Here is a 25,144-nt window from a genome sequence, read left to right as displayed (position 1 = left end):
CTAGTAAATGAGTTTCTGAATCTCTCAGCTACAAACCCCAGAGATTAACAGCATTGCAGGATTAAGATGAACCAGATATGAAGGGGAAAAAACATGCGTTTTCAAAAGTTTGTTTTTCCTGTCTCACTCCACCATAAATTCACATTTGCCACCTTCACAGCCAGTGAAATTAAACAGAACACAACTCTGTCCACAGCAGACATGACGCCTGAGGCTATGCTGCTCTACCTGAACTCTTTAAAAGGCAAAAAAGATCTTTTGGAGCTCCTCCTCTGAGTCATGCAAATGATTCCTAAATCAAATATTTTTGCTTCAACTGGAACCTATAAAAATTAATATAAAACCTCACTGGCCTGGCAGACCGAGGGCTTCATAACTCGCACAAGACTGGGAAAAAAAATACCCTATTCGGCGTCTTCTCTGAGCCAGGGTAAATAAATTTGGTCATGAAGTCAGGCCCTCTTAGCATATTTTCGAGTGAATCAGATAATTCTGTCAAGCTATTTAAACGTCCCAGCAAACCACTGGGGAGCCACGAGTGGCCGTTCCTTGTTGACTTTGGCAGGAAGTGGAGGCTGAAGGCCCTTTCCCCACTCTCTTCTCAGGGGATGAAAAAAGAAACCCATTCACGCTGGGCCTGGGCCTGGTGTCAGGCACGAGGATGCTTCTCTCCTGCAGCTGGACCCGAGGCTCCTACCCGCAGGCAGGGGTGGGCAGGCGGGGGTCCCGTCTTGTCATCACTCTGCTTCTCGCTGCAGAATTCTTGACGGGCACTTACACAGGCGGCAGGCAGGTGATGAATGAGGCGGAGCAGACTGCACGGGCCCGAGCAGCGAGCGGCCTTCGTGGTTTATTTTCCTTTGGTTGAAGATGTTTTTCAGTTGGTTGGTGGGTGAGCAGGTGGCCTGAGCGAGTATGGGTGGGGGCGGGGACCGTCGTAGCGGAGCCTGTGCCAGGTGAGGTACACAGTGTCGGGCGTGTGTTCGGCCCTCACCACCTTCCTCAGGGAGTGCCTTCTAATGCCTTTCACAGAAGCCGCAGCTGAGGCTCCAGGAGGGCCCGGTTTTCTGGGTCCCCCTGTGCAGCCCCTTCAGACTGCCTCTTCATGGCTCTCTGCTCACACTCACAGCCACAATCTTCCCCTGCCTGTCAGCAGCCCCTCTGTACCCTCAGCTCATCCCTGAGGCCCCCTCCTCTCCCTTCCCAGCTCGGGTTTCCCACTCCCGCTGCCTCTGTGCCACCATTGCCTTCCACTGCCTTCTGGCCTCCCCCTCTCCAGCCTGAACCAGGCCCTGGCTGGGGATCCCATCCATCCAGCACCCCACAGTCCACCCCACCCCTGCAATGCTGCCCTGCGTCCTCATCCCCAAACCTGAGCACATCACCACTCAACACTCTTCAGGTTGAGTCTCATCTCAGGCCTTGGGATCTGGACCTGGTGACATCTCTCCCAAGTTCGTCACCCCACATGATGATTCATGTTTCCCAGAACACCCCAAGTTCTCACCATGCCTACCTTCATTCTTGCTACTCCTTCCTCCCAGCCTCTCCACTCATCCAACTCTAGCCTCACCTTGGAGGTCTGGCTTAGCCTCACCTCCTCCAGGAAGCCTTCCCTAATATCCTCCCGGCAGCCACACCCCACTGGGCTCTCCTCTGGGCTCCACAGCCCTTCTGCTTCGTTGCCGCACACCACTGGCCCCCTGTGTGGTCGGTCTCCCTCTCACAGTAAGCATCTCCAGGGCCAGAGTCATCCGCAGCCCCAGCACTGGGCCCAGGGCCTGCCCACAGGGGCTCCATAATTGAACACCGAATGAATGGGTGAATGAATGGCAGAAGGAGCCCAGTAATAATAGGAGCAGTGGGCCACAAATGTGGCGATGAAGCCAGGCTGGCCCCAGGCGCAGGCAGGCCAAGGCCAAGGCTGCAGCCAGGAGGAGGAAGGGCAGGGAAGGAGGAAGGTGCTGGGGCCAGGCCTGCCGGGACAAGGTGATCAGCAAAAAACAGCAGGGAGGGTAGGAGGACAGGGCTGTGAGGCGTCCCCTCTGCTCATTTGCAAGAAAAACAGATTTTGGCAGATTATGGTCCAGCAATTAACACATTCACCATTTCCAGCCAATTAGGTGGCCACAATGAGAACCACATTGGGTGCAGGAAGAGGCTGCCTCTCTCCGCAGTGATCCAGAAGTAAAGGCTCTCAGACAGCCCCCGCAGGCCGGGCAGTGTCACAGCTGCAGTGGCTGGAGATGGGTGTGGGGCCCAGACCAGCATCTGTGGAGTGCACGCTGTGGGCAGTCTGCTCCCAAATGCACAGATGAGCCAAGGAGACGCCAGAGTGAGGCCCTGAGGAGGCCTGGGTTCCATTCTGGGTGTGGCAGCCCAGAATGCAGGGGTCGCGGGGAGGGGCCACAGCACTTTCCCAGGGTCCTCCAGTGGGGAGGGACTGCATGGAATGAGGCATTCAGAAGCCAATACTGTCTACTCAGGGTTACCGCAGGCACCAATGGAATCATGCACAGAAAGTGTGTGGAATGCAGTCCGCAGTCAGTGTTCCCTGAAGGTTGGCTATTTTCATTATCAGTAACAAGCAGATAGATAGTGCGGGACACTTGCCCTCCCTGCCTCCCCCACAGAGCCCCCCTTGCTGCCCCAAGAGGACTGGCCTGGTGTACATACCCATCCCGGGTGCCCTCAGCCATGGGCAGAGGGGACAGATGGTGGTGGGAACTGGTGGTGGCATCCAGTGGGTGGTGCCTAGAAGGTACATCGTGCGCTGGGGGCAGGAGGCCTGATGCAAGTCCATTATGGGGGGTGATGGAGCCAGGATACACACCTGCAGGGAATAAAACAAGGCTCACTGGCCTCTGGCCACTCCCCAGAGATGGCTGTGATGGCCCAGGAGCTGTGTGTGCCTGATGATAGAGAAAGACAGACAAGAGGGAAAATGAGCAACGCTGTATCACTGGAAGTTTAGGAGCCCCAGTAAGGGAGGTACTGGCCCCACTCCACTCAGTTCAGCCCTGCAGACCCTGGCTAAAGGGCTGTGTCCAGGGCTGGGGTTCATCCTGATAGCAGAGGTGGACTGGCAAGGGGCTGTCAGAGGCATGGGGTACTCAGGGTGTGTGTGTGTGCGCGCGTGCGTGCGTGTGTGTCTGTTTTGAGATGGGAGCATGTATAGGGCAGGCTGCCTCAAATCTCTGTGGTGCTGTTCTGGGAAAGAAGGGGCTTGTTCCATGTAGTCCCGGAAGCAGAGACCCAGGAATGGAGAGAAGCTTGAGAACAGACAGCAGCCCAGGGCACCGCAGTGCCTTCTAACAGGCAGTGCTGCTGCAGGGCAATGGGCTGCCCTTGCACAGAATAACTACCTCCCCCAGAGATATGCAAGCAGAGCCGGGGTATCCACTGTAAAGGCTTCCAAAGAGAGATGACTGCACTAGCTGGGTGGCACCTGGCTTGGGAGACCTCTGAGAAGGGCTGCCATGGATGGTTGTATGGGCTGTGTACTGAACAAGGGTCCCAACTGAGGAGAGGAGTCAGCCACATTCTAGTCTCAGATTCTAAACCTTCAGAAGACACCTGCAGGGTGATGCCACTTTTTAATCACCTTTTACCCCCTAGAGTCCTCCCCTTGTTAAGACAGGGAGGCTAATAAATCAATGGGGGACACTAGGTCACAGTCAGATGTTGCTCCAGGGGCCCAACTGAGGGTTTGGAGTTGGTGAACCCAGCACTCCCCAAATGCCTTCACCAAGAAACCCTAATCGGAGTAGGAAATAAACTCCTACTCTGGGACTGGAGCCTAGGAAAGACACAGCAAGAGTTGTAAGTTTTTGATGTTCCCTATTTTATCTTAAAAAAAAAAAAAAAAAAAGATGAATGAAAGGCCTGCATTCCAGGCCACCACACCCAGAATGGAGCCCAGGCCTTCTTGAGCCTTGCTGTGGCTTCTCCGGGGCTCGTCTCTCTAGGGAGTGGCCAGTTTTGCATCCCATCTTCAATCTGGCCATGTTTATTTTAACAGCAATTGACATCATTTTCTTTGCAGTCCATGCATCCAGTAGATGCCCTGGGAGGACTCTGTGTGACCTGGGGACTGGCTCGGGGCTGCACTCATGGACTCTGTGTGACCTGGGGGCTAGCCCAGGGCTGCACTCATGGACTCTGTGTGACCTGGGGACTGGCTCGGGGCTGCACTCATGGACTCTGTGTGACCTGGGGGCTAGCCCAGGGCTGCACTCATGGACTCTGTGTGACCTGGGGGCTAGCCCGGGGCTGCACTCATGGACTCTGTGTGACCTGGGGGCTAGCCCGGGGCTGCACTCATGGACTCTGTGTGACCTGGGGGCTAGCCCGGGGCTGCACTCATGGACTCTGTGTGACCTGGGGGCTAGCCCAGGGCTGCACTCATGGACTCTGTGTGACCTGGGGGCTAGCCCGGGGCTGCACTGATGTGGTGTTGGCCAGTGTGCACCAGGGCAGCTGTTAACATGCTGAATAGCACTCTGGTTACCATGGATCCAGACCAGTGCTCTTATTACACCATAAGGACCAATCTGAGAATACACCAGTCTCCTTTCATGGATGGGGTAAGGGAAATTTTTACCTTCTCAGTTGGTTGGGGTTCCAAGGCTAGCTCATCCCAGGCTCACCCCTTTGGCCCAGACCTGCAATTCAGGAGGCTGCTGCAGGGAATGGAGCAGGGCTGTGGCAGGGACAGCAAGCTCAGTGCCTCAGACAGCATGGCAGGGAGCAAAATAAATGAAACTGCACAGATTAATGAGGGGAGCAGCGGGGCCTGTGGCAAAGGGGAGAGCACACGTCCCAGAAAGACCTTCACATGGAAACCATTAAAAACAAACAAACAAAACAAGCCTGTAATCCCAGCGCTTTGGGAGGCCGAGGTGGGAGGATCACTTAAGACCGGGAATTCGAGACCAGCCTGGCCAACATGGTGAAACCCTGTCTCTACTAAAAATACAAAAAATAGCCGGGCGTGGTGTCGTGCACCTATAGTCCCAGCTACCTGGGAGGCTGAGGCAGAAGAATGGCTTAAACCCGAAAGGCGGAGGTTGCGGTGAGCCAAGATGGTGCCACTGCACTCCAGCCTGGGCAACTCCGTCTCAGAACAAAACAACAAAACAACAACAACAAGCAAAAAGTGCCCCTGTGCCTATGAGGCCAAACAGTTTGCAACTCCCGGCCTGGAGTTAGAGCTGCAAGCACCCTACGTAACGTTACATCATGTGAGATTCTACTATCAAAATAATTACCATTAATTAAAAACATACTATGTGCCAAACTGTCCACATTATCTAGTTTAACCAGCTTGACAAATGTCAGTGGGGAAGATAATATATTCCATTTTAAGATGAGGAAACTAAATATTAACAAGTTGAACAACTGGTCCAAAGTCACAGAGTAGGCGGCTCATCAGGCCCATCTTCCAAGCAGCGGGGAGAGAAAGTCCACTTGAGGCCCTGGCTAGGAGTGGCTCCAGCTCAGGTGATGGGCTGGATACCGGATTGAGGCCTCGGCTCTGGGACAGGCGTCACTGCTGGCTGCTGTGAGACCCGGGGGCTCTGGGCTGCCGTCCTTACCGCTCCCTGCCTCTGGGACTCTGCTCCCAGGCATAGCACCACCTGTCTGTCCAGCCACTGCCTCCCTCCCCAGCTGGGGGAAGGCGCCTCAAGCGGTGTCTGTGGAGGGAGCCTGGTGAGGAGCTGCCCACGGTTTGAGCCACTCACCACTCTCCTCAGCACCTCTTCGCCTGCCATCTTGAACCAATTTGGGAGCCTGACAGCTGGGAAGGCTTAGAATCCTGATCAATCCTGCACCTTCTCCCTCAGCCATGCTGACCTCGTGCTTCTCAAGTCCTCACTGCCCATCACATTACCATGGATCTGCTCAGGATGGGCCTGGCAGATAAGCTCCCAGGGGTTGGGCGGGGGGTCTCCCGTGCAGGACAGAGCTGGTCCCTACTGGAGGGAGCGTCCTGCAATTGGCCAATGGAAATTTGGTGTCTCCCTCTGCAGCCCATCCCTCACCCTCTCCCCTCTGTTCTGGACTCTGCGAATCCTCCCTTAGTCCCCTGCCCTTGCCCCTGCCCCGGGGCCAGGTCCCTGCCTGTCCAGTCTCCACACCAAGAACGGACACAGGGTGGGTGACGGAGTGTGTGAACTAGAGATGCCGACCATGTCAGTGAACAGCAGATGGGAATGAAGGAACCACAGGATTGCGAGGGGCAGCGGAAGTGGGGACGCCACGGGGCCTGATGGGCTCTCCCCAAAACGCACCACTTCAGGCTGTAAAGCTGTGTCATCAATCATCAGCCATGAGCGCGTAACCTCTGGCCCTAACATCTGTTCCCCTCTCAGCCATCTGCCCTGCGGCCTGCAGAAGAACCCAGCAGGCCAGATCCTGGGGCATCCAGGACCCTGGGCTTCACCTGGCTGGTCCTGCCCTCCCCGCTGCATTGGAAGCAGCTCGAGGACGGGTGCTCAGTACAGAAGAGGAGCAGCACTAGCAGCAGGGAGGTGCGGGCTCTGGTTAAGAGGACAGCCTGCACAGATGGTCTGGGTTCCAATCCTGCCTCTGCCCCTGCTGGCTGTGGCTTGCGTGTGCCTTCTGAGGCCGATGTGAGGACGATGGCAGTGATGTCCACGCACAGTCCCTGGAGCAGCGCCTGGCACAGTCAATATGTGCTGGCTGTGCATGATTGTTAAGGTGGATGAGTATATAGTCATTCTTCTTGCTCACCATGAACTACAATAACAGTAAGACGCTCAGTCACATAGGGTTTATATAAGTGACCGCATCCGTGATCACATTTGTTCTCATAGCAAATGAGATCCCTCAGTGCCTGGGAGCGAAACTGAGGCTCAAAGCAGGAAGACACCACTTAATGTCACAGAGCAAGGGCAGCAGCTTCAGCAGGAGTGGCTCCTCCAACCTGTGATGATGGGGCCTCAGTTGACCCTGTTTCTCCTCAGTAGCGTGGGTTCACATCCTACTGCACAGCGTAGTTGGGGATTGAATGAGAGGGTATTTGTGAAGTCAGAGGCCCAAGCAGGTGCTCGAGAGATGGCAACTGCTGGCCCTGTCCCTTCTCGCTGGGACAAGCCTGAGGCTGGCATATGGGAGAACAAGCTTGCAGCCTGAACTGGCTTCTGACTTCTCTGGATGACTTCAGGTGATTCCTTCTCCTGCCTAGGACTGAGTCTTCCCAAGGTGAAACTGATGGGGTAGGCACAAGACCTTTGCACTGGGGGCAGCACTGCTTCTCTGCGGCAGCTTTCTTTCTGGCTGAATCAGGAAGCAGCTTCCGAGGCCTTCTCAACACAGAGCTCCAAGTGGTCACTGTCATGACCGTTTATTAGGAGCTGGCACTTGAGATACCTTCGTCCCTGGGTTGGATCAGCCCCCCGGTCCCTTCCAGCCGTCATTTTAGCAATTCTGACCCTGTGAGAAGCAGCCACGCAGAGGGGTCCTCTAGCTAGAGTACCTCCCCCAGGCACCCATCCGCCTGTGTCCTCACCCTCGTGGACCTGCCTGAGCACAGACCCCTGGAAAGGGGGACCCATGAGAAAGGCTAAAAGGCTTTTCTTCCTGAGGCTGTTTGGCAAGTGCTTTGATATATTTTTAAATCTGTTGCTACTTCAACATTGAGGGGAAAGAATAAAAAATTAGAAAATAAAAAATGTTTAAAATGGTTGGAGTAATTCAAGAAATCCCAGCGGGTAGGCAGAGCTTTCTGCTCTGATATTGTGGTTTCTTTAGGGGAGTCGGGGGTAGAGCACAAGTACTGTCAGATGGAATCCAAAGGCCATGCTGCCCTTATCTGGGCTGGATGCCCAAGCCTCAAAGCCAGGAATTCCTGCTGTGGCCTGAGACCTGCCCCATGGCCCACAGCTGCTGGGACGGAGAGACAGGCCACCTCAGCTGGACCAAAGGCCCTTAGCGTCTGGTTGGAGGGGCCTGCAGAGTCCCAGGGGCTCCGGGGTCCCCATCTCTGGGCCACAGAGTTTAGCGATGAGCTGGAAGTGATTTGGGCTAAGTTCCAATCCTCTCAGAGCCTCAGTTTTCTCCTCTGGAGCAGGAGTCAAGGCCAGGGACAGAATGGGCTCTTCTTGAAGACGGTTCCTCCCTGCAGATGATCCTGGCAGCGTGGACCATCAGCAAGGGCACCAGAGCCTCTCTTGAGGATGCTCGGGGCAGCGCCGTGGGTTCCCCCAGCCCAGCTCTGCACATGTCCCCATCCCGGGTGCTGGTGACCCCAGAGTGAGGCAGACCATGGGCCTCCCTTGAGGAACTCACAGTCTGGTTGGGGAGACAGATGGGCAGATGGGAAGCAGAGTGACAGCTCAGAGTGCTCAGCACTGGGGCAGAGCGAAGCCCACAGGAAGACTTCCTGGAGGAGGGGGCAAGGAGGTGGGTCCTGAAGGAAGGGCAGGAGCTACCTTCATGAAGGGTGGGAGAAGAGGGCTGGCTGGGCGTAGACAGTGCCCAGGGGTGGTGGGAGCAGGAGCAGAGAGTGTTCAGGGAACTGCATCCAACACGCCAAGGAGGAGGCAAGGGGCTGCCAGGAGGACCCAGGTCCCACACCCCTTGAAGGCCAGGCCGAGAGGGGTGAGGGCTTCATGCTCTGAGCAATGGGGAACCACAGAAGAATGTGAAGGAACGTCCGCCTAGTTAGAGGAGCCGCAGGGAGAAGATGGATTGGAAGTGGGGAGCCAGAGGCAGAGGCAGCCGAGTCCAGATGAGTGAGTGCCTACAACAAGTCAAGCCCATGTGGGCGGCCCACTGAGCATCACTTGTCCTTGACTGTGGGCAGAGAAAGGCCCCTCCTGGGCTATGCCCTGGCCCCGCCTCCCCGCACACGTACCTGGGAGCAGCTCTTGGCCCAGGCCACAGCCACCCTTGCCGTCGCTGGCAGCCAGCTGTGTGGACGCGTGGAGCTGCTGCAGGGCCAGACACTCGGTCAGGACGTCGGCCTCCGCGTCAGGGCCTGCGTGCAGCTGGGGAGCAAGCAGAGGGAAAGGAGGTGTTAGTGTGAGACCCCTGCCCACCAGCAACCCTCCCGTTAGGGGACAGGGCAGAAAGGACTGCAGCCCCAGGGCAAGACCCTTCCCTTCACTGTGCCTCAGTTCTCCATCTGTGAAATGGGCTGACTGTGTACATCGTGAAGATGGTGTTAGTCCAGGTCCTTTGAGAAGCCGATGCCACGATGGGATTCAACATGCAAGGATTTAAATGGGAGATGTGCCATCTGTGAACTGGACGGGCTGGGAGAGCCCAGGGACTGAGAGAGGGAGGCAGGGAGAAGCGGTCAGGTGGGAGCCTCCAGGACAGGGACTCAGGGAGTCCTCAGCAGTCAAGGTCTGCTGGATGTCAGGGAGTCCAGCGCCTCTTAGGAAGGCTCTGCCTCAGTGTCCCTGCTAGGCCTGCCACACTCAGTCATTGCTGGGAGCAGCCTGTGGCAGGTGGGGCCTCAACACATACACAGAATGGTGGCAAAGTGCAGCAGTGGGGCCTCCCATGGGTAGCTGAGGTCTACAGGTGCATTCTGTGCAGCCACGCCGGTGAACGGACACGGTAGGAGTAAAGCGAAATAGACGTGCAGTCAGCCTCCCCCAACCCTGCCCCAGCTCTTCCTTCCTTCCTTCTTGGTACAAGGTTCAGTGGAAATAGTTCAGGGCTAGGGATGAAGAGCTGGGCTCGGATCCCATCCCACCTCTTCTTACTCCCTGTGTAATGCGGGACAAATAGCACAACCTCTTTGAGTCTTGCCTACCCAGCCTGTAATAAGCAGCAACAGTCACACCTCACCCCAGGCCATAAGCAGTAATGAGGTGATGGCTGGGGGCATGCTTTGGAAGTGCTGTGGGAGGGCTGGCCGAGTCCCATCTGGTCACCCCGTCATGGGCACGATGGATCCGTATACGGACTTGAGGTCCCTTGGCTAAGGGCAAGCCTGGGCTGGGGTGCATCCAGTAACCCAAGCAAATCTTTGGCCAACAACCCTTGGCTGTTCCCAGACAGTCACCTCAGAACATCTTCCAGAGCCAGAATGGGAACAGGGTGAGGCCTTCAGGACACTGGGCGATGACTGGGGCAGGCACCTGGATGGGAAGGGTGCTTCTCTCAGGGAAATCTGAAAGCTTGGCTCATCCAAATGCTCATCTTCTCCAGGACAAAACAGACCCAGAGAAGGTGAGAGCCCTGCCCCACATCACACAGCAGCTGAGAGCTTTTCTGCCCTCCCAGGCCAGCAGGGCCAGGCCCAGGCTTGGAGAAGGCGTGCCCAGCCTTGAGATGGGCTCTAGGCTTCCTGACCCAGCAGCTGTTTTCCATGTAAATTAAGTTTCTGGCAAAAGAGAGCCAAGGCATGTTCTTGTAGACCGCAATGTCGATTGGATTAGGAGCAGCAGGAGAGGAGAATTAAGGAAGAAAAGCATTTCTAATTCTCTCTGAAACGCAGCAGGGCTGCCAAGGACTTGTCATAATACAAGGGTAGCTTTACCCAGAAAGATACATCATCCCTGATGGCTCTTAATGGATGCTTATTGTTGGAAAGTTTGCAGATCTGTGGCCCCAAGTCCCCAGGGGCTCAGTGCGAGCCAAGTACGGGGCCTGGGAAAGCCAGGACAGGATTCTGGTCCTCGGGCACTGGTCTGCCTGGGACAGAAGCCTCCCTGGTGTGGCGCTCCAGTCTACTGGAGCCTGGGCCATTCCCTGTCCCCACTCAGGCCCTCAACCTGAGAGCAGTGAACGGACCTCAGGCCCTGGAAGCAGACAGGTCTGGGATGGATCCTGGCTCTGGCACTTCTGGGGTGCATGATGCTGGGCTGGTTTGTTAACTCTCTGAGCCTTAGTTTCTCCATCTCTAAAATGAGTGTTTCATGACTCTAGTCCCTACATTTTGGGAGGCCAAAGTGGGAGGATTACTTGAAGTCAGGAGTTTGAAACCAGTCTGGACAACAGAGTGAAACCTCTGTCTCTACAAAAAAATATTAAAAAAAAAAAAAAAAAAAAAAAAAAAAAAAAAAAAAAAAAAAAAAAAGCCAGGAGCAGTGGAGCATGCCTCTAGTCCCAGCTACTCAGCAGGCTGAGGCAGGAGGATCACTTGAGCCCAGGAACTGGAGGCTGCCATGAGCCATGATCATGCCACTGTACTCCAGCCTGGGTGACAGAGTGAGACTTTGTTTCTAAAAATAAAATAAAATGAGAATTAAAAACAGTGCCCACACCTACGGTTGTGCTTTCTTTCTTTTTTTTTCTTTTTTTTTGAGACAGTCTTGCTCTGTCACTCAGGCTGGTGTGCAGTCCAGCTCCTGGGCTCAAGTGATCCTCCCACCTCACCCTCCTGAGTAGCTGGGGAGCTAGGGTTATAGTGAGGCCTAAATGAGATACAGGATATGAAGCCCCAGGAACAGTGCCTGAGCTGCAGAGGCACCTGGGTTAAAGCACATCTCCTCCTTCCTCAGGGAACCTGGGGGTGATGTTTCACCAGAAAGCTCATGGCGCAGGCTTTGACCACATCCCTCTCTGCTCCACAGCTTCCAATGCTCCCCACTGCCTGCAGGCTGGAGACCAACTTCCCAAGCCTGGCTGTCCCCTCCCACCCTCTTTCGCACTGAGGCCGCTTGCTCCCAGCACCCCATCGCTGTCTCCCTATCCCAGGGCCTGAGGCAGCTGCTTCCTCCAGCCTGCAGGCCTCTGTTCTGTTTCATTCCCGGCCGTGTCCACAGTTCACAGAACAATGCTTGGAACACAGTAGGTGCTCTGTAAATCTGGTTGAACCAATAAATGTGATCTTCCCACTCTGTCCTCCTCTGTCATGCTAGTGTCCCCAAGTTGGCCCCTGGTGTTTCTTTCACCCCCACACCCTCCCTGGCACTTAAGGACCTTCACACCCTGGCCCCAGAATTCCATAGGAGTGCAGGTGTGAGTTAACCCCGCCAGGTGGGCTCTGCCCCCAGCTGCAGTCCTGTCCCTCTTGCCATGGCCCAGTCCCTCAGGAACTCACACACGGCTTGTCCAAAACAGCATCCCCAACCCATTTTCTACATGGCCCTCAGGGTCACCTCTTGAGATGCCATGTCCCTGCTCTGCTTAACAGCCCTCAATGGTGCCCACTGTGCCCTGGACATAGCCCAGCCCATACCACCTCTCCTCACTGTGCTGCTCGGCCCCAAGAGAGGAGTGCCCACTGGTCCCGCACACAGTAGGCTTCAGGCTTCAGCCCTTGCTCAGTGCCAGTCACTCTGGGGAGCGTTCTTCTGAATTCAACAGCCAAACACTTAGTCCTTCCTCAAGACCAGTGAACACATAATACCAATTTCTGTTGTGAACTTATAAATTTGTGCCAGGTACAGTTCTAAACCCTCAGCATAAACCATCATTTACTCTTGACCACAGCTGTCTAAAGCAAGTCCTTTGCTGTCCCCTCTGATGGCTGAGGAACCTGAAGCCCAAAGGCACGTGCCTGGGTACACAGCCAGCGGAGGCGAGCCCGGGGGGCCCACTCCACGCTCGCACCCCTAAACACTGCACCCACGACTGATGCCACTTCCTCCACGGACCTTCCTGCTCCCACCCAGAGGGGCTAAGGCCCCCTCTTCTGTGCCCTGACTTTTCTCTGCACAACTCTCTCGCCATCTTAATGACATGAGGTGGAATCATCTGTGTCTGCCCTCGCCTGCCAGGCCACTGAAAGTGGGGCTGTGCTTTTACATTTCTGCATCTTCTGTGCCCAGCACAAGGCAGGACATCATGTGTTTACCACACAAGCTGTGGGGGGTGCACAGACGCATGGGGCGAGGAGCTGGTGGGCAGTCTGTGGGTGGTAAAGGGCCAGCTGTGGGTCAGCAGAGACACTCAGGGCAGGTGGGAAGTGGACGGACAGACGGACGGACGAATGGATGGACGAACAGTGGCATACAGGGCGAATGGGTGGGCAGATGCACGTGTCCAGGGTGGGCACCTGGCCTGATGCGGTGCAGGCAGCTGCGAGGCAGGAGGGGCCAGATGAGGAGGGCTGGCTTACCTTCTTACGCACCTGCTGCTCTTTGGCGGAATGGGCCTTGACATGCTTGCGGAGGGAGCTGGGGTCTGTGTAGCGCTTGGAGCAGCCAGGGATCTGACAGGCGTACGGCTTCTGTAACATGGGCGGCATGGGTGGGGTGAGTGAGGCCCATCCCTACAGGCCACGGGCCTTTGTGTGACCTGCTGTGGGGAGGTGACCAGGCGAGGGGCTGGCTGCAGGCCAAGAGTGCTCTGCCTCAGCCAGCCCAGCCCAGCTGTGGGGAAGGTGCCTGGCCTGGGAGCCGAGCAGGGGGTTTGTGTCTTCATTGCACCACCATCCTGGGACCTCAGGTCAGTTGCCTCTCCTCTCTGAGTCCCACACATCTTCTCTGAAATATGGGGCCATCTGAGGTCTAAGGGTTCTTCCAGGTCAGACCCTGGCTCTGAGCCAAGTCCACCCTTTGGACCCCCACAGCTGCAAGTAAGCTTCAAACAGACAGGGAGTGCAGTGGGATGGCTGCTCTGCAGATGGGGAGGAGGAGCAGGGAAGGGGGCACCCACACAGGGCCAGGCTAGGGGGCACTGGCCGCACCTTGCAGGAGGTGCAGAGGCACCGGACTGCTCTCGGGGCCACAAGAAACCCAGGTCCTCCTGCCAACAGCTGTGAGAGGCTGGAAGAACGGCTGGATCTCAGAGACCATAGGGCTGGGGAGTCTGGTGAGACTGGGCATGTGGGGGGCTGGGGGGGCTGGGGCACTGGGGAGGTGGGGAGGCTGGGGAGGTGGGGAGGCTGGGGGGCTGGGGAGGCTGGGGAGTCTGGGAAGGCTGGGGGCTGGCCAGGCTGGGGGCTGTGCCCTGTGCATGGGGAGTAGACAAGTCTCTTCCCCTCAGGCCCCCATGGCTCACCCAGAATACAAGAAGTGGACCCCAAATCCATCCCCACTGCCCCTCCTGAATTCCTGCCCAGGCCCCACCCTGCCCTCCAGGCCTCGGGCTCCCCACACACTCACAGCCAGAGGGGAAGGTCTTTCTCACAGACCCGCTCTTGCCTTTGAAACCCCTTGGTGGCTCCCTGGTGCTCTACAGGCCATCTCCTGGCACTATAGGCCCTACACCTCCCACCGTGGGCACCTCCTCAGCTCTCCCACAGCCACATCACCTCCTCTCCAAGCCCTCCTCACATCCTCCACCCCCTCCCCGGGCCAGAGTGTCCCCCTAAGCGCTGTCCAACCTCTGTGCTGGGCTTGCTCAGGGTCCCTCTTCTCAGCCAGGGAGGGACCTCTCTGACTCATCCCAGGTCTGAGTGACCCGGGGCAGGGGACGCGTGGCTCTAATTGAATCCTGATCTCTCCCAAGGCTTCCACAGGACCCTGCTTGAGGATTCGGGCTGCTGCTGGGGCTTGAAGCTCACAAGGCTTCCCTTTGTGGACATGTCTAGTGCTTCTGTTCTCTCAGAAGCTTCTGCCCTGCTGGTACTGCAGGGGACAGGAGAAGGATTGGAGAAAATGACACCTCTCAGAGTGAGTACCAGGGACTGCCATGTCCTGCCAGACACACCCACGTGGAACTGCCCCCAGAACCCCAAGGCAGCTTTGCCCCTGCTGGACTGAGGAGAGGCTGGGCCAACCTCGGACCCAGGGAGAGGTACCCATGGCCCTGGGACCTCATGAAGGAGGGAAGCAGAAAGAGATGACCATACCTTGGTGCTGCCACGGAGAGTTGCCAGATTAAAGAAACGGAGGAGAGTAAAAAGAGAGAGACAGCAGTGAGAAGCTTGCTGGGGTTGGCCTGGGAGGGACAGCGGAGGCCTGCCGCGGACAGCCCCTGCTGCCCCCAGCCTGCCCCACCCCAGAGGTAGGCTCCCTCTCTCACAAACCATACACACACACACACACACACCCCCCCACCACCACCACACACCACATACACACCATGCCATACACACCCACACACCACACACACGCATGCACACACACACGTGCGTCCACACGTGCCCGGGCACACACAAGGCCCTGCCCTGCCCTGTCCCTGAGCTGGTCCCAGGACTGTCCCTTGGGGATGCTGATACAAATCCACTTGCTTTCGTCTAAAAGCAAACAAGCCAGCTCTGTGTCTGCAGGCGCATTCGCCTGGAAACGGGCGGCAAGGCCCATCTCTATGTTTGTTTTTCCAGGGCCTGACGTGTGTAGAACGTTCCTCAGGCCCGCGAGCCCTCAGGAAACCCTGTGGCCGTTCCCAGCCAGCATCCAAGCCCCGCCTGGAATCGCCACGTGGGCTGCAGCGCTGGGCGGCCTCCCTCTGTCTGTAATGAGGACGCTCCGTGTCTGCTCCGTGTCTGCCATGCGGAGCCCCTGCCCGTCTGCACTTAAAGGCCAGCTCTGCTGGGAGCGCTCCCCTGTGCAGGCCCGGTGCTGAGCACCCGCCATCCACCATCTCCCTGAGCCCACACCCACCCAAGACACTCATCCTGCTTTGCAGAAGAAGAAACTGAGGCCTATATTTTGCCCAAGATCCCACAGCTGGGAGAGGAAGGGAGCGTGTGCAGGCCTCTGTTAGAATGCCTCCTCTGCTCGGTGGCCTCGAATGGTCCAGTGAAATGGGCAGGGGAAAGAGAATCATCCCGGTGGGGAAGCTGAGGCCCCGTGCAGGACAGCGGCTTATTTGAATCTGCTCAGGGGATCTGTGCAGTCAGGACTCGAGCCCCATACTAAGAGCCTGGGACACGGCACGATGTGGTCAGCACCCAGTCAGTAAGAGGACAGACAAGGGAAGGCTGCCCAGCCTATGTGCGGGGCCTCACACCTGCTGCCTCAGCTGACCTCCCTCTCTCTCTGAAGCAGGGATTTTACCTCTCAGGAAGCCCAGGGAGGCCAGGGGCTTTCCTCAGACCTCCAGGACCCGGAGGCAGGGCCACGATCACAACCCTGGTCTGGTCCTCTCCAGTCTGTTCTGAGAAACTTTCCCGCCCATGGAGAGAATCCCACATTCTACAATGCCAGAGGGGAGCTGGGGACATAGCTGGTCCCCTCTGGAAAGCAAGGCCCTGCCCTGCAAGGGGCCTGACCCAAGGGGCCTCTGGGGGCGGGTGCTGGGACAGCAAACTAGCAACACAGAGCTGCCTGCGGTGTTTATGTGGGGGGCTGGATCCAAGTGGGGTGCTGGGCTTGGCGTCTGCACTTCCCAGGCCTCCCTGGGACCTCTTGGGGAGACGAAGGCCTGAGATAAGCCTGCGGGCTCACTCTGGGCCTGGCCTGACCGAGGCCTTGGGGCTCTGTTCACACACCAAGTGGGGGCCAGAGGCCTGTTGCTTTGGGGCTGGGTCCAGGAAATGCAGTAAGGAGGGAGGGAGGAAGGAGGAGGGACAGGGAAGGTGGCCCGAGAGGCATGGGAGGGTGGGGAAACAGTGCAGGGAGGCCTGGCACTGTCAGCGCTGGCTTGTGGCCTCTGGGAGATATAACTGGGGGTGCTGCGGTACAGAGTGTGCCTCTTAGGGCCTGGGCCAGGGTGCCATGGGCCCCTTGGGCTGAAAAGGTGACAAAGGCAGGGAGATTTGCTAGCGCCGCTCCTCACTTCATGTCCGCAGCACAGCCTGTGACAATGAAGCTGAGAAGGGGAGGAGAGCTGGGTTCAGGTTGGGGAGGGGGCCCTTCCTTGCCACCCTTACCCCTCTGCTCTGCTGCATCCCCCAAGATGGCTTCCACATCAGCTTTTCCAGCAGAGAGCACTGGACTCGGAGTGGCACAGCCGGGTTTGCATCCCAGCTCTGCCACACACTTGCTGTGGACAGGGCAGAGGGCTCAGTCTCTCCGAGTCTCAATTTATGAAACGGGGATAATGGGCCCCATCTTGGCTGATCACCAGGATGAAACTGGGGGCAGGGTGTGTGAGACTGTGGGGCTGGATGTGCAGAGTGTCCCCTGCAGGGCCTGGCCTGCCCCCAGGAATATTGCTTCCCTGCTGTTTTCTCTGCACTGAATCTTCTGGGTCTCGGTTTTCCCGGCTCTAAGGTACATGGCATCAGAGGCCTGCAAGTGCCTTTCAGCTCTGACTTCTGCTGTCTCATGGCCTCCAACTTACTCTGGAGGGGTCAGCTGCCCTCCTGGGCCCGTTTCCTCCTCATCTGTGAACTGGATGGGCTGAGGGGCAGCCACCCAAATCCCCCAGCCCTTGACCCACAGAGTTCCCCAAACACCTGCAGGAAGCATAGAGAAGCCAGCCTGGGGCCTGGACGTGGCTCTGCCGCAGACCCCAGTCTCCTGCGGCACATGGGGGCTGGGATCCTCCTGGGGCACGTGCCCCTCACCCAGGGTCTAGTGTAAGGCCCTGGTCTGAGTCAGCTCTGCCACCATCCAGCTGGGCGATGGTGAGCAGGCACTGGCCTCAGGTGTCCCGCTTCCCTAATCTGTCAAATGGCTTAGTGACTGCCCCTGCCTAGAGCGTGGGGTCCGTATGAGATCCTGGGGGGTGAAGTTTTAGGAAGCACTCTATTAACGACACACGGAGGGCTGCCTGGGCAGACACTGGAATAAAGCTGCCGTTATCTACGCCTGGCGCAAACAAGGGAAGGGAGGTGGGAAGGGAGCCAGTATCTGGAGGCCTGGGTCACCCGCAGGAGCCTGGAGTCTTAGGCACTGCCCACTTCTGCTCCTCACCTGCAGAGCTCAAGGGACAAAGGACTGCCCTGAGAGTCTCTGACCTATGTCTACGGAGGGGATGTAAGAGCAGGGAGCAATCTGCTCTGGGCGTGGCTGACAGGTTCCAGGGAGGGGACACAGGAAGGAGAGTGTGCTCCCTCCATGAGGCTGTGCACGGCTCTGGTTCCAAGGCTGGTACCCATAGGCCAAAGCAGTGCTTCTTAACTGGGGCAGGTTTGCCTCCCCTCACCCCGGGGACATTTGGCATCAGAGAGTTTTGGTTGTTGCGGCTGGGAGTGGGAACATCGCCTCCTCTCTAGTGAAGAGAGGCCAGGGATAACTGCTAAACATTCCAGAATGCAGAGGACGCCATCCGACCCACTGCCCTGCCAAGCATCATCCTGCCCCAAACATCAGCGGCACTGAAGGGTAAGGCAGGGAGGCAGGGTCTCTGCACTGAATGAGTGGCAAGTGCGCAGCCGTCCTCCACCCCGCCCTGGGCCTCTGCCTGCTGGGCCTACCGTGTCTAGGTGGGTGCGCTGGTGCTTGGCGCGGTCGCTGGAGTTGCTGAAGGCCTTCTGGCAGCCCGGGTGCTGGCACAGGTACGGCTTCTCGCCTGTGTGGCTCCTCAGGTGTATCTTGAGGTTCTCCAGCCGTGAGAAGGCCTTGCTGCAGCCTTCAAACTGCAGGAGAGGCTGGTGAGGGGAACTCCCAGCCCGCTGGACACCCCACCCCTGCATGGAAACTAACCCCCTAGGTCTGCCGGGCCCTAGCACCCCTGCCCCTCCCATCCTGCCTGAGCCTCTGGGAGCTCCGGATCAGCCTCCTGTGAAGTGCTCAGGACCCAGGCCTTATCTGGAAACGCCTGGTGAGTCCGGAAAAACAGCACCCCAACTTAGAAATGGGGCACGAGGGCTGGAGAAGAAAGTGGCCTTTCCAGTTCTGGACCTGAAAGGCTCCCCTCTCCAGGGCCATCTGGAAACGATGCACTGCCCTGACCACAGCACAGCGTGGAATCAGGACTCTGAGGGCAGGCACGTGTCCCAGCACAGAGAGCTGAAATATGGACGGACCCACAGCCTGGATCTGAATCGGGCTCTGTCCCAGAGAGGCTTTGGGCGGTACTCTGGACCCCTCTGTGCCTTGTTTCCTTGTTTTCAAGCTTGAGACTATGTGGCCACCACTCAAGGCTGACATGAGGGCCCCAGGGGGTAGGACACTGAATGTGGCGGGGTTTGTCCATCTGGACCACAGAATCGATGCTAACTGCTGTCAGAACAAGAGCCACATTTGTAAACTGAAGGGCCCTCATAGATCCTGTGGCTCTGTGATCATATACTGCCCTCCACACCTCTCTTTAGGCCCACCCCATGCCTTAGATCAACATGGGGAGTTGGCCAGACAATTTCCAGCGTTTGTTCGTTCAAGTCACTCTTTCACAGCCACCTGCCAACCTCCCTTGGCCCTCACAGCCACCCACCAACCTCCCTCAGCTCTCACAGCCACCCACCAACCTCCCTCAGCCTTCAAAGTCAGCTCAAATGCCGCCCAGCGGAGGCAGCAGCCTCTGGTCCTTCAGTGTGATGAGCTGCTCCTTCTGGCTTCTCCCCATCTGTCCCTGTCCCAGCCAGGCTGATGTTCTGGCCACGTGCTTGCATGGGTGGGAGAGGGGACCAGCGCTGATGGGCGCCTGCTACATCCAGGTGTGGTGCTGGGTGTTGGACACACAACAGCTGTGAAGTATATGGCATTAATGTCCCCATCTCAGAGATGGAGGCTTCATGTGGTCAAGTGACCTGCCCAAGGTCATAGGGCTGTGACATGGCAATGACAGGGCTCAGGCCAAGTCTGATGCCAAAGGCCAGGTGGCTCTGCTATGCCTGCTGCCTTCCTAGGGCAGGTGACCCTTGAGGAGGAAGGGACCAGAGGAGGCTGGCCCCTCCCATGAGCCATGGATTTCCTCCAGGGCTGAACAGCCAACCATGAGCACCTAACCCAGATTAGGGCCCATGGGAGCCTGCCCCTCGGAACCAGGGGCCAGCATGGGCTCCCAGCAGCAGGTGGCCCAGGATGAGCTGGGAGCAGCCATGTTACCGGAGGACTGGCACTCCCAAAGCCTGCTCCCAAAGCCTCCTTTCTCTGGGGCTCATGTGCGGGGAGTAGGGGAGGAGCTGGTTGGGTGCCTGGGTGTGGGCTCATTTCAGACCCTGTGATCCACCTGGCTGATTTTCATGGCCTTGGCTCAAGGCTGTTCAGCACATCGAGTAATTTCTGGTGCGAGGCTGTTCACTGGGACAGACTGTCTCCAGTCTGTGGTGAGTACCAAGACGCAGACAGAACTCAGACACGGGTCCTGCCCTCTGGGTGTATAGAGCCCATGCGGGAGACGCACACATACACACCATCATAAAGCGACGCGGTTGAGCTGTCACGGAGGGAAACACAGGGGCTGTGGCCACGCAGAGGAGATGCCTAAGCCAGCCAGGGGTCTGCGAGATGCTTCCACGGGCTTGATGACTGTAGCGAGCTTAGATAGACATGCAGCAGTGTGGAGACACAGGCAGGCAGTTACCCCAACACTGATGCATTCGCCTCATTCAGTCTCTGGCCCTGCCTGGGCCCTGAACTGCGACCAACAGATCCAAAGAAGACAGTGGGGTGACTCACACTGAAGGTAAAGGAAGGGCAGGCTGGGAGGCACCAAAGCATGAAAAGGGTACAGATTCCCTGTGAAGGCCCCTGAGTGGTTGATGTGGGGTTCATCATGTTGCGGGTGGGCTGGGCTCTACTGGCAAAGAGTCTGCAGGGAGCTCAGAGGCCAAATAGCGGGGACTCAAATGCCAGGCCAATGAGCCTGGACTCCACCTTGGGGACAGCGGAGACCCTTCTCCTAAAGAAGGGAAAGGACAAGGTCAGATATGTGCTCTAGGAAGACCCCTCTGGCTGCTGGTGACAAGTGGGGACTGGGGAAGGAGAAAGGAAGACGGCAATTGTAGCAGTTCTAGATGAGGGTCACCAAGGCCCCATCCAGGGCAGAGGTGGCAGATGGAGCACAGGCCAGGGGACAGCTGCTCAGACAGACATGAAAGACACAAGAGACACAAGAGACAATGATGGTCCTGGGACAGCTCCCTCCACGCCTGTCCCCTGGAAGCCCAGCCACAACTCAGGGCCATGCTCTGCTGGGGTGAGTCCAAGGCGAGCCGTCCACAGTTGGGTTTTAGAGGCTGTTCTGCTTCCTACTTCCAGATGTTGTGCCTTTTCCATGCATCCAAACCAGAAGGGAATCCTGTTTGGGCAGTAAATAGGCCGCAAGCCAGCTCCCTTGCTCCCCTGCAATGGCCTTGTGCCAAGCTCATCCCAACGTGAGATGGGGGAGCCCGGGCTAGAGACCAGGCTTCCTCTCGGCATCCAGCTCGTGCCTTTGTTCCTCTCTGGCCCATACAGGGTGGGGAGGTATCTGCAGCAGAGGGCAATAACCCTCCGGGCTGCATCATTTTCCCGACTGGGGGAGAGTGCTGGATCAGTACATCATCTTCTCCCCAAGGTGGGGGAGAGTGCTGGATCAGTACATCATCTTCTCACCAAGGTCTGTGTATTCCTACCTCGGCTAACCCTCCACTCAGCACAGTTGCTCCTACCCCCAGCCTCTGTTCGGACTGTCCCCCTCCTGGGACTCCTTCCCTTCCAACTCTCTGACAATCTAATTCATACGTTTTTCAAACACAGGATCTGCCGCTTGGTGTTCATGGTTTTCCAACATGGACCCAACTGCCTCTCCCATGCAGACGCTCCACACGTGATCTCCAGGAGTGAGACTGTGTCTGAAGAGTCCTGAATTCTGTCAGGAATTTCCACGCCCTCAGGCCTTTGCTTCAGCCATTCCCTAGGCCTGGAATGTCTTTCCTTTATTTGCTCATTTAGCAAACATCTACTCCTGTTGCTTAAGCACTCCCTCTGAGACGCCTTCCTCAATCTTCCCCACTCCCTCCTCTGCGACACCCGTGAGCTTGTGGGGTAGGTTTTCCCTGCACAGCCATGGCCTTCTCCCCATGCCCCCAGGCTGAGAGTTTGAGAGTTCCTTGAGGGCAGCGCTGGCATCTCAATCATGGGGCAAAGGGTGGGATAGAAGCATGATATGGGGGTTGCTGGGCATGCAGTCCACGCACCCCTTTGAGTACACCCTCTCACCCCAGTGTGCAGGAAGGTACTTAGATATGTGCATGTGCACTGATGCCCCTGCTGTGCCCATGTATGTTGGCCCAGCCTTGTCCTACTTCCCGCCCCCTGGAACTCTCCAGAGCTGAGCTGCAGGCTGGGGTATATAATAAGCAGCTGCCCCGGATGCTCCGATGGGAGTGGCCCGTCCCTCCAGGTGGAAACAGAGATAGCAGCAGATGAAGGGGCACTACCCCGTCAGGACTGGTCTGGGATGAGGATGCTGCAGGCACCCCTGGCAGAGCCAGAGTCATGCCCCACGAGGACCAGCATCCCAGACACGCCAGGGGCCTTGAGGGCCTATGGGCTCTGCCTGCAGCTGCCTGCCAAGGTCCCTGTGGTCCTTCCTAGTCAACAACTGCACAGATGGGGACAACACAGGCACAGAGAGAGGGATGGGAGCGATCATCAGTTCAGTCCCTATTGTGTGCTTGGTTCTGCTGGGCCTGGTGCTGTCACAAATGTGGCATCTTATCTTCTCCACCACCCAGTAAGCAAATATTACTATCCTCACTGACAGATGGGGAGCTGACGCTCAGGGTGCAGCCAGCATAGGGGTTACACACACGGACCCTGGTGTAGACCCAGCCCAGGGGGCACTCTTTGGGTCCCAGGAGCAGCCTCCAATGAGTGCAAGGTAGCCTTTGGGGTGGGCGTGGCTTGAAGGGGCCCCATCCACCGGCTGTGTAGGGCTGAGGGAACTGCAGGGAGGGAACCCCCCACCACTGGGTTGTGGGGGCACAGATGCTGGAGAATGGATGCATGGGGCTTGTTAGAGCAGAAATGCAGCCATCCAGCACGTCCCTGGCTTCGGACCTTGCTTTCTCAGGGGGAGGGAGAACTTACCTTAAAGTAATGGCACCATGACCGAGGGCATCGTAATGATTCCATGGGGCCTGCACCACAGGGAGTGCCACTGGGGCAGGGCCTTCCTGACACCCCAGTCGCCTCAGTCTCTACAGTACATTTGTCCAGGACAGACACCTGCTTCCTGCTGCCAGTGTCCAAGGGTACACTGGACCCCCATTGCAAGGGCTGAGTGCCTCTTTGTGGGGTCAGGGAGGGGCATTGTTCCCCCTGTGCCAGGGGCACTGAACCTGAGCTATGCCACAGGCAGAACTGCCATCTCTCCTAAGAAAAAAAGTGCCTGCAACACGAGGTAAGCCCTGAAAGCCACCTGCACACCCCATCCCTCCACTCCCACCTTACCACCCACCCACCCCAACCCTGCTACTGTGCACCCCCCACCCTTCCACTCGCGCACTTCTGGGAGTCACTCACTCATCCTCTCCTCTTTGAGCACACAGGTTCTTATCCTCCTGCCTCACTCAGCTGCCCCTCTGTGTGCCTGGCAGTGTGCTGGGAGCTGAGACCCAAGGGCATCAAAGACCCACAGCTCCAAACACACTGGAATGTGTTCAGAGCCCTAGGAAGGGGCTAACCCGGGGGCTTCCGGCTGCCAGAGGCTGGGGAGCTACAAAGGCCTTCACAGAGGAGCTCAGCCCTGACGCCCAGGCAGGGGCTAGAAACACAGAGCCAGGAAAAGCATTCCAGGGAGAGGGCAAAGCATGAACAACAAAAGCAGGGAGGCTGGAAGAGGTGGGATATGTTCTGGAAATAGTTAAGAATCTGTTGGGCAGAGAAGGAAGGGGAGCAGGGAGAGGAGAGGTGAAAGAAGAAATGGGAGTTCTGGGGGCTCCCTTCATTCAAACACATGGGGTAGTGGTTCCTTCTGGAGCAGGCAAGTTTGAGGATTTTTGATCCCAAAGACTTCACAGAAGCCACCCCATGCAATGACTGATGCAGCACAGGCTCTTCACTTGAGGGACTCTGGTGCGACTTCTACTGGCTGGACCACCCCAGGTCATGCAGGACTGATGTCCTGGGTCTGAGCTGTCACTGTTTCTTCCATCTACCTTTACTAAGCACCCACCGTGAGTCCAGGAACTGGGCTGGACCAGTGCTGGAGGGTGCAACATGGGCGCCTAGGCCTCAAGCACATATGGCCCTGAGTTGCCAGCACAGGGCCAGCCCACCTTGGGGCCTCTCCATCCCTCATGGTGGGTGGCTGGGTGGGTGTGGGGCCCCTGACCTCCCACCTTCTACCTGGATGCTTGAGCTAGGAACATGTTCCCTCCCCTCCCAACCCATTTCCATGAGCTATCTGGAAAGAAGACTGAAGCCCATAGCTCTGAGTCCCTCCCTGCTCAAACCCTGCATGGCTCCCCGGTGCCTTGACATGTACAGATCCTCACCCTGGCATTCTGGCCAGCATGATCTGGTGGCTTGGTGCTGGCTTGGTGGCATCTGTACCCTCCAACCCCCATACCCACACCACTGCATTCCAGCTTCAGATCAGCCTGGGGGCAAAGCTGGCCTCCCCGTTTCCCGACCCAATGAATCAAGGTGAGCTCATTTCACATCAGAGACCAGATACCTCAGATATAAGAAGGGGCACACTGTGGGGGCTCTGTGAACCACTGTGCGCAGAGGAGGCATCAGCGCTCTGACACCGTCTGTCCACGCAGAGAATGTTATGTGCACCTTTTGTTGAGGGCAGATTTGAAACATACTGGCTCAAATAACCAAATACACAACAGACTGATCCGGCCAGAAGGAAAGGCTCCCACACCATAGGAACAGAGAAGGTGATACTGAGGGCAGGGGGTACTCAGGATGGGGAAAAGGAAAAGCAGGCATGTCTAACAATCTTGAAAAATGTGAGGATAGGCGGTTAGGTTTTCTTATTTACCCCAAAATATACAAACAGTAAAATATATTTGAAGATGAAGTTGGGGTGAATTCAGAATGATAGAAGTGACTGGGTAACACCCTCTCTGACACCTACCGTGGGCCAGGTGCTGTGTGTGTTTCAGTTAATGCAGACAACGTGCCCTGCCGGGGAAGCTACTTCCCAACCCACTCTGCAGAAGAAGAAACTCAGGCTCAGAAGGTGGATGTCACTGGCTCCAGGTCACACAGCCAGTCAGTGACAGAGCAGGAATCTGCCCTCGGGTCTGGCTGACGGGTCTGTATGTGTCCCTAACCATCTGGCCACTGCCTCAGGGACTCCTACCTAAAGCACCAAAACACAAGCTCTCTCTCGGGAGCTGTTACTGCCATTTCAAACCAGGCGTCACAGGTTCCATTCCCGCGGCAAAGCCAGGCCCGGGCTCAGCCCCAGAGCTGATGCTGGGAAGAGAGGATGCCTACAGTGGATGCCTCCATGCAGAAAGGAAAACCAGGTGGCACAGTGGAGAAGAAAGTAC

General features: G+C 57.1%; 1 protein-coding gene across 2 annotated transcripts in view; it reads right to left on the bottom strand.

Moving 5' to 3' along the window:
• The window catches only part of GLIS1 (GLIS family zinc finger 1), a 234,547-nt gene that overhangs the window by 5,795 nt on the left and 203,608 nt on the right, over window positions 1–25,144 (bottom strand). For both annotated transcript variants that reach the window (XM_007978689.3, XM_007978692.3), the window contains exons 5-8: window positions 18,179–18,340; window positions 13,046–13,156; window positions 8,882–9,014; window positions 2,677–2,833 (exon numbers count right to left, since the gene is read on the bottom strand). In XM_007978689.3, the coding sequence (XP_007976880.2) occupies window positions 2,677–2,833; window positions 8,882–9,014; window positions 13,046–13,156; window positions 18,179–18,340 (563 nt within the window). The remainder of the gene's footprint in view (window positions 1–2,676; window positions 2,834–8,881; window positions 9,015–13,045; window positions 13,157–18,178; window positions 18,341–25,144) is intronic.

This window comes from Chlorocebus sabaeus, chromosome 20 (assembly GCF_047675955.1).
Source record: "Chlorocebus sabaeus isolate Y175 chromosome 20, mChlSab1.0.hap1, whole genome shotgun sequence".
Lineage (NCBI taxonomy): Eukaryota > Metazoa > Chordata > Mammalia > Primates > Cercopithecidae > Chlorocebus > Chlorocebus sabaeus.
This window is presented reverse-complemented; position numbering and strand designations above follow the sequence as displayed.